Here is a 9,159-nt window from a genome sequence, read left to right as displayed (position 1 = left end):
CCCAGATGTAAGCTAGCTCTATATTAAACGTCATCAAAATCATTCAGATAGTTAGCCCTTGACTGCGATCTTATCTGAGAAGTGATGATGCAGTCTCGGCGGGTTAGTCTTGCAAGGGATGTGGCAGTTTTATTGAACCCATAGGTATTTATCGATTTCTAAAAGTGACGTGGCATGAGTGTGTTAAATCGCTTGGCGGTACGACTTCGCCAGTAGGGTGGTAACTAGCCACAGCCGAAGCCATCCACCAGACCAGACCAGGGACAATTTAAAAATTATAAATTCCTAAATTGCCCCTGGCAGGAATTGAACCCGATACCTCCAGTTACTGGGTACATGACATTCTTAAAATCAAAATGGCGGAATTTATGCACGTGTGCGGGAGCACACCGCAGTCGAGGGTTTTTTCGAAATCTTTTTGAAGTACTTCTTTTGCAGTATGAAGGTAATAATCATACCAGCCGATTGATTGGTGCTTGTCAATATTTAATTTTGACCGATCAAAAGATTGGGAATGTTTCCAATCGATATGTACTGGCGGCGCGGCGCTAGGGCGGGCGGGCTGTTCGCTCAGTGTCGAGGCGCGCGCGCCGCCGCCGCCATGGGCAACCAGCACTCCGCCGCGTCCGCGCACCGTGCCAGGAAGAATGTGCACTGGAAGACTGCAGGTGACTATCCAGAGCCGATCGAGGCGCCCGCCCAGCGCAAGCTATTTATACGGGCGGCCTGCGTGACGCACCACAACAAATCGAACGCGACCGGGCCTCTCGCTGCGAACATCGCACGCTCGATTTCGTTAACCATCTAAATGCCAACCATCATGATCATGTAGTACAATACTATAACGAGCAACTACTTATGTACCGAGACCATGTAGATACTTGTTCATCACATCCCATGTCGTTGTTGCGAATGTTTACTGATCGGCGCGTTCTCCGGTTGCAGGTCGGCCGGCGGCGCCGGGCAAGCCGGATATCGTGCCGCTGCAGTCGGAGGAGGAGCCCAATGCGATCACGCTGCGCTGGGCGGCGCCGGCGCACGACGGCGGCGCGGCGCTGCGCGGCTACCAGGTGGAGTGCAACCGGCTGGGCGCGGCCGAGTGGGTGCGCACGGCGCCGCCCGTCGTGCAGCGCCCCGAGCTGCTGCTGTCGGGCCTGCAGCCGCCGCACCGCTACCAGTTCCGCGTAGCCGCGCTCAACGCCGTGGGCCGCTCCGACTACAGCGAGCTGTCCGACGTGCTGGCCGTGGGCGAGCGCACGCCGCTGCGCCCGCCCGCCTTCACGCGCCGCCTCGAGGACGTCACCGCGCTCGAGAACGACAAGACCGAGTTCCGCGTCGAGTTTGAGGGCGCGCCGCCACCGGTCATCGCGTGGTTCAAGGATGACTACGAGATCTTCAGCAGCCGCCGCACCGCCATCGCCACGACGGATGCGGCGAGCGTGCTCGTGTTCCACCAGACGCTGCCGAGCGACGAGGGCGAGGTCAAGTGCACGGCCACGAACCGAGCCGGCCACGCCGTGACACGCGCGCGCCTGCTGCTCGAGGCGGCGCCAAAGCTGCGCTACCCGCGCCAGTACGAGGACGGCCTCCTGTACGAGGTCAACGAGACCATCGTGCTCAAGACGACCGTGGTCGGCAAGCCGCCGCCCGCGGTCGAGTGGCGCCACGACGGCCGCCCGCTCGCCACCGACGAGCGCGTGCAGATCGTGACCACGCCCCGGCTGTCCACGCTGAAGATCGCGGCGGCGCGGCGCAGCGACCGCGGCGAGTACCAGGTGAGCGCGCGCAACGCCATCGGCGAGGACGCGGCCGCCTTCCTCGTGACGGTGACGGCGCCGCCGCAACCGCCGCGCGGTGTGACCGTGGCGCGTCAGGTGGACAAGTCGGTGACGCTGGCGTGGCGCGCGCCCGAGGACGACGGCGGCTGCCGGGTCGGCAACTACGTGGTGGAGTACTACCGCAGCGGCTGGGACGTGTGGCTCAAAGCGACCGCGAGCCGCCAGACGAGCGTCACCCTGTTCGACCTGATCGAGGGCAGCGAGTACCGCTTCCGCGTGAAGGCCGAGAGCCCGTACGGCATGAGCGCGCCGAGCGCGGAGTCGGCGCCCGTGCGCATCCCGGGCGAGGCGGCCGACATGGACTTCCTCGCGGTCGAGTCGCGTATCATCAACGAAGCGCTGACGCGGCGCGAGGGCGAGGCGCCGCCCGTGTCGCCGGCGCCGCGCCGCAAGCGCACCTCGGCGCCGTCCTCGCCGCTACCCTCGCCGCTGTCGTCACCGCTGCCAGCCGCCGCGCCGCCCTCGCCGCCGCCGCCGCGTAAGCAGAAACGCGCGTCGCTGCCGGGCGACGCCACTAGCAACGAGTTCATGCTGGTGCTGTACCCGGACAACGCCAAGACAGAGAACAAATCCGGTAAGCATTTCGCTTCTGTTGTTATTTTGTTTGTTTTAATATTTATATCTATCTATAATTGCCATTGTACTTAGTTGTTTTAAGTTTTATTAGTTTTTTTTAGTTAGGTATAATTTGCTTATTATTATTTGCTTTATTATGCTTTGTAAGCATAGTTTGTTTATTGTGACTGAGATATAATATGAAGACTTATTTTGTTAAATTGATTATTACTAATTGATTATTGGCAAGCCAATCAAATTCCTCTTCACTCAAATGACAATCATAAGGTCAGAAGCATACTTTAAACATGAGTTCATTCATTCTACTCGTAGAAATTGCCAATTGAGTTTATTCAACCAACTCGTTTTAATTTTATCAGGTCTCTTCGCGTGTTAAGTAAGTTTCTGCCTTAATGATGTCGCTGTGATTTCCATCAAACTACAATCGTGCCATACTCTAGAGTCTAGACTACGAATATAATATGCACTACCTGCTATCTGAGTCACCCGGCTTCGCACGGGTGTGTTTTTTCCATACTATAAACGAATAGTGAATACGTTAGTGGCTTTGCATATGGCGAAATTTTGAAGTGCAGTAGGAGCACGTATGAAACCCGGCGCTAGCGCGATAACCATCTTTATAACCTTACATGATAAGCTTGTGCTTGACGACAATCATGCCTAATGGACAGTAATTAGGTATTAGGCCTAGACTTGGACGTGCTTGGAGTCTTTGAAGTTTAGACATAAAAATTAATTTTTGTCTGTCAGACTTTCGTTAACAGGGCTCTCTCCGTCACTCGTTTCATACAATTGTAGTTCCAATTTCATTTGAATATTAAGCAACCAAAGTCCATGAAATTTTGCAGACATATTCTAGAAACTAATATCTGTGTCTGTGGCTTTTTAGATTTTTCTAAAAATATGTAGTTTTAAAATTACAGGGGCTCAAAGATTTGTACCTATGTAAATTTATAAGACCGCGTAACTTTGAAACCGAATATTTTAACAGAAATCTGAAAAACCACAGACAGAGATATTAGTTTCTAGAATATGTCTGCAAAATTTCATGGACTTTGGTTGCTTAATATTCAAATGAAATTGGAACTACGATTGTATGAAACGAGTGACGGACAGAGCCCTCTTAAGTATCTATTTCGACGAAAAATCTTATATCGACGGGGTCTATGATTGACTTGAATGTAGCGTTATTCTTGGCTACGAGTTCTCCATAATATCCACAAAGGTGTGTGAAATCTACCAATCCGAACTTAGGCAGCCTTATAGTAACTTTCTTGTGTTAAAGGTATATATACTATGGCCAAACCCTTCACATTCTGAGAGGAGATCCGTTCTCAGTAGTGAGCCGGCGATGGGTTGATGATGATGAATAACTTATACAAGTAAATACAAAGACAAAATTGCGTCTTTGTTTCATAGATACTATTTGGATAGGTAACTGGAATGGATTGAAATGCGGGGATTGCCTCTAGGAGTACACATTTTTAGGGGTTGTGGGTTCGAATGATGATAGTACGTTCCTCAAAAGCGTATGTCTTTATATTGTGCTAAAATATATTTTGGCCATTTCCTTAGGTAAGCATGCGATAGTAAATGCACTATAAATAAGAAATTACATAGTTCATAATTATTATGTTTTGCTTTTTAGTTGAATTTTTGTTATGCTCAATAAAATAAATAAGATTGGTGCTTGCCTGCGACTTTGCGCGAACGAATTGTACTTAACTGTCCGTCGTGTTTTTAATATGATTATACTGGCGAAGTTTATATTTCAGCGATTATGTAATTTGTAAAAAGTACAATTAATGTCAATGTAATTTCTATTTTATATTCCAGAGAAGAGAAAGTCCTTTCAATTGGATTTGGAGGACGCGCTGTCACCACCGCCCATATCGCTATCAGCACCAGAACTCCGCTCTAGGTCTGTGCTCCCCTTCAAAGCCCTTCGCAACGCCGTCTCCTCCACGGAGCTACTCCACGAACGAGCAATGGCGAGATTTTACAAAGCCGTCGCCTTGAAAGAGAGACAGAAAGAAGAAAAACAAAACGAGAAACCTCCCCAAATCGAACCCAATCACATTCCGTACAACAACGTCGATCGAAACCATTCTTCCGACCAAAAACCACAAATCATAGAAGAAACCAAAATGCTACAGATGCCAGAAATAGTCATCAAACAGGATTCTTTCGAAGACAATAAATTAAAACCGCCCACGCCGCGACAGAATTCCGACAATTCAGATAAATGGCAGCAAATATCGTTCGAAGAGGACTACACTGCCAGCACTGTGTCCACCGACGGTGACTACACGGACGAGGACGAAGTAGACAGTCTCACTGAGGAAATCGGAAGGGAAGGCCAGTTGGCAGAGGAAGAAGTTTACCATCCGAGAAACAAAACTGCCCTCCCGCAACCCGTTGACGAAACTATCGATGAAGAAGAGGAGGAGGAAGAAAGAGAACCCGTGAAACCTTTGCCCTTACTCGACCCTAATTTTGTACCGAAGCCAATTTTAAAGAAAAGAGTACTACCCACTCCTGTCCCTACGTTACCTGCACGTACAGTAAATGCCAACAAAAAGGTCGAGCCTAACAAAAAACAAGAAACAGATACTGAAGATAATCAGAAAAAGGAAGAGAAAATGACTTTATTTAAGAAAATCAAACAGAAACCTTTCAGTTTTCTTAATAAAAAAGACATTGATAAATCTACAAAGGCACCAACAGAAGCGAAAGAAGAGAAATCAACAAAGAAAGTAGAAAAGACAGTAGATAAATATGACGACGAAGGTAGAACTGTTATCGACTACTACGGCAATATCGTGAAAGAATACGGTACTCCGAAAAGGCCAACCACGCCTCTTTATCTAAATACGGAAGACCTAAAACAAGTTGCAGAACAACAGTCCAATAAGGAAGCTACAAACGATAATAATAACGTACCGGATAAACCACCAGAACCGAAACAACCAAAGAAAAAACAAGTAAAGAAAGTATCAGAAAATAAAGTCAATTCAGTTAAAAAGAAAAGAATATTACCGAAGGAAAAACAAAAGCCTCAAAAAGACAAACCAAAGGAGGAAAAATTGGAAAAACCAAACCAACAGTTAAACAACTCAACTGTAAAGAAGAGTGAGAAACCTCCAGGTACCAGAACTGAAGACACGCGTGTTCTTCTAAAAACAACGGAACGAGCTACAGTTGTCATACCTATAGATTATAAAGAATTAGAAGAAAGAGCAAAAGTGAACGTCCGCTCTGCAATCGATTATACAGTCGACATTTGCCTGTTGCTGCTCGCTTTCTGGGTATACTTCTTTAAGGATGAGAGATTAGCGATACCATTCCTAATACTCATCATCTACCGTCAGCTGCAAGAGACTATTTTTCGAAATATACCCGAATGGATCGGCCGCCACACGCCCCAGTGGCTTAAAAAGAAGACTTCTTGATTATTCCCGATATATTGTGCGATTATTTGATTGTAATGTGAACTTTGTGTGTGCGATATTGTGATTTATGTTGTTATAATATGATATAAAGTTTTTATATGTTTGTTTTAAGAACTCGTTATTAGAATGTAATAGTTATGTATGAATTTGTCCCGCATCTAGTAGGCGACGCGATACCGGGACATCAGCAGACCTATTCGAAAATTTGTTTCTTACAAAATTAACAGAGTATTTTTAAATCACATCATGTTTGATTACCGACACGGAACTCGGTGTGTGAGATTCATATCGCAGTTTAAAATTGCCCGAGCGGACTGCGTCGCGCGCGGCCCCCCGCGGCGCGTCAACGATCCCAAGCTGTGTGTGGTACGAGACAAGGGGCTAGTGCTCGGCGTCTACTACAACCAGCACGTCAAGGGCGAAGGCGCCATACTCACGGCGAGCGCGCAGAAATATGACCAGAAGTGTGGCGGGAAGCTCTGGAAACAATTGAAGTTGACACCCATCCCGCGGCTCGGGGAGTACCGAGTGTTCTACGACCTGGATAGCTACTACGGATACGTGGCCGTCGCCGGGCTGGGCACCGAGTGCTTGAGATACAACACCGTGGAGCAGCTGGACGAGAGCAAAGAAGCGATCCGAATAGCGGCGGGGCTGGGCACGGAAGCTCTGCACAAGTTCAGGCCATCCGTGATCCACGTGGAATCTTTCGGAGACGCCGAAGCCGCCGCCGAGGGAGCGACGCTCTCCACTTGGAAATTTCAAGAATACAAAAGCGCTAAGAGCGACCAGCTAGTATTTAAACCTAAATTAGAACTGTACGACGATTGCGACTTCGACGGCTGGAAGATCGGGGCGTTGAAAGCTGAATCACAAAATCTGGCTCGTTATCTGCAAGAGATGCCCGCGAACCTGCTGAATCCGACGTCGTTCGCTAAGATAGCAGTCGAGTTGCTTTGCGAGCTGGATATTAACGTCGAGGTCAAAACGCAGGGCTGGGCGGCGAGCCACGAGATGCGAGGTTTCGTGGCTATAGGAAAGTCGTCGGTGCAGCCGCCACTGTACGTGGAGATAAGTTACTTCGGGGCTGACGAGTGCACCAGGCCATTAGTGTTGATCGGCAAGGGTGTCACTTTCGACAGCGGGAGTTTGGACTTGAAGCCACTGAAGGAATTGCAATACATGAAAGGTGACATGGCGGGTGCCGCGTGCGTGCTCGCCATAGTGCGCGCCGCGGCGATCCTCAAGCTACCCGTCAACATTCGGGGCATCCTGCCTCTGTGCGAGCTGATGCCGAGCGGAAGGAGTCCCAAGTTCGGAGACGTCGTGTCCAGCGCGTTCGGAAAATCCATTCACATAAGATTACCGTCACGAGAAGGACGGCTTTTGATTGCAGACAGTTTGGTGTACGCGAGAAACTACTGGCCTAAGTTCATCCTCGACATAGGCACGATGTCAAAGGAGCTGATCGACACGTTAGGTGGTGCTGCGTGCGGCTGCTACACTAACTGCGAGGAGCTGTTCTGCTACGCGGCGGCGGCCGGCGGCCACACGGGCGACAGGATATGGCGGATGCCTCTATGGCAGTTCTACGAGCAGCGCATAAAGGACTGCCACACCGCAGACGTGGCGAACACGGGGCACGATCAGCTCGGAGACTCACCGAACTGCGCCGCGTTTCTCAAGCAGTTCGTCTGCGACAGCAAGTGGATACACTTCGACACCTACAACGTAGCTTACACTAAAGGGCTGGACTTTCCTTACCTCCACAGAGGAATGACGGGAAGACCTACACGGACGGTTATAGAACTTATGTACCAGTTATTGGTAGATTCTAAATTGTGATGAACGAACCCTTGTCTTATGTACAAAATTGATTGAGTGACTGTTTGGTTGGTCTTCTGTAATAAGCAACTTTTCGAAATGGTGCTCCTATACAGCAGTTATATAACGTTATTTAAAAGGATATCATTTTCTAATATGTTCTATTTTGCTACAATTTGTTGTATGTTATAAAAGCTTGCTTTTTTCACATTTTTCCTTACAAAAGTTACTATTCGCTGTCGTGTTTCATTTAACATTTCTTGTCAAACAATGTTAAATATAAATAACATGGAAAAAATATCTGCAATACTTTATTATTAAATGTTGTATAACAAATGTTACACAACAATTTATAACTGCTGTGTGGATCATCATAATATATGCAAACCCAAGGCCGCGAATAAACCTATAAGTTTTACTCACGTAAATAGCTTATATGATTAACTTACGACAAATTTACTAATGTAAACACACTTTTAAGTACATTTACAGTAGTAAATTTGTTATATAAATAATTGAGACGTATTTAATTGAATTACATAAAATAATTACGTTGGTATAACTTACAGGTATAATCGCGGCCTAAGATGATTTGTCGTACTTACATAAACTTATTTAATAAATAAAATATAATAATGTAATTTGTTTCATTTATACATAATGCGTTCTTCTAAAGGTGCTGATAAACCTGAGCATACACTTGTAACAAACTGAGTATTTATTTATATTTTGAGCAACGACAACAGCGAATGTTCAACGTTTTGTTACAAGTGAATGCTTAGAGCGGTTAGGCACTGCTTCCGATCCAAATCCGTGAAAATACGCTCCGAAGAAGTCATAGAACTATTTGTGTGGTAGTTTATACACTAGATCCGATTTCTTTTTGTCATCTGTGAATAATAATATTCGGACCAAAAGCGTTTTTACAACGCTTTCGTATTACCTTGGATTAGTGCATAAGCAGTATCCAAATTCAGTCCGAGTTTATAATATCGTATTTTCACCGATTCGGATCGGATGAAGTGCGTGGGCGTTTGTGCACTCATTCGTTTTCGTAAAAAGACGATTCAAAATGACCGCCGGCGTACGTACGTTTTGTATGACTGTATTTAGAATTATTTTTATAGAGGTCCTCAAATATAAACACAAACAATTTGATGCTTTTCAAAAATTTATTTAATCATTAAAGGAACATAGATTATTTGTCATGGCACATACAAAATAAAATATGGCAGATAGAAAGTTACAAATTTTTGGTAAAGTTGTTAACTTAATTTACTAAGCAGATTAACATAAATTATTATTTTTCATAATGAACATTAGGTATTCTGAATCCCAATATTTCTAAAGACAATAATAATAAGTTGGAACGATATATTAATAATTCCAACTCTTATAAAACTAATCAATAATTAATATTTAGTTATAACAGTAAAATTTTAAATGCCACGCATAAATTTATATAAATG

At 46.2% G+C, this 9,159-nt stretch overlaps 2 protein-coding genes across 2 annotated transcripts; both read left to right on the top strand.

The window, feature by feature from the left end:
- The first annotated feature begins 551 nt into the window (after positions 1–551).
- LOC123880688 (muscle M-line assembly protein unc-89) lies at positions 552–5,972 on the top strand. The gene is made up of 3 exons (XM_045928948.1): positions 552–668; positions 946–2,412; positions 4,251–5,972. Exons 1-3 carry the CDS (start codon positions 602–604, stop codon positions 5,864–5,866), a joined length of 3,150 nt encoding a protein of 1,049 aa, XP_045784904.1. The 5' UTR covers positions 552–601; the 3' UTR covers positions 5,867–5,972.
- Positions 5,973–6,078: 106 nt separating this feature from the next.
- Positions 6,079–8,327, top strand: LOC123880697 (cytosol aminopeptidase-like). Its single transcript, XM_045928974.1, has one exon. It carries the CDS (start codon positions 6,113–6,115, stop codon positions 7,709–7,711), a length of 1,599 nt encoding a protein of 532 aa, XP_045784930.1. The 5' UTR covers positions 6,079–6,112; the 3' UTR covers positions 7,712–8,327.
- Positions 8,328–9,159: the final 832 nt, after the last annotated feature.

Source organism: Maniola jurtina, chromosome Z (assembly GCF_905333055.1).
Source record: "Maniola jurtina chromosome Z, ilManJurt1.1, whole genome shotgun sequence".
In the NCBI taxonomy this organism is placed as follows: Eukaryota; Metazoa; Arthropoda; class Insecta; order Lepidoptera; family Nymphalidae; genus Maniola; species Maniola jurtina.
This window is presented reverse-complemented; position numbering and strand designations above follow the sequence as displayed.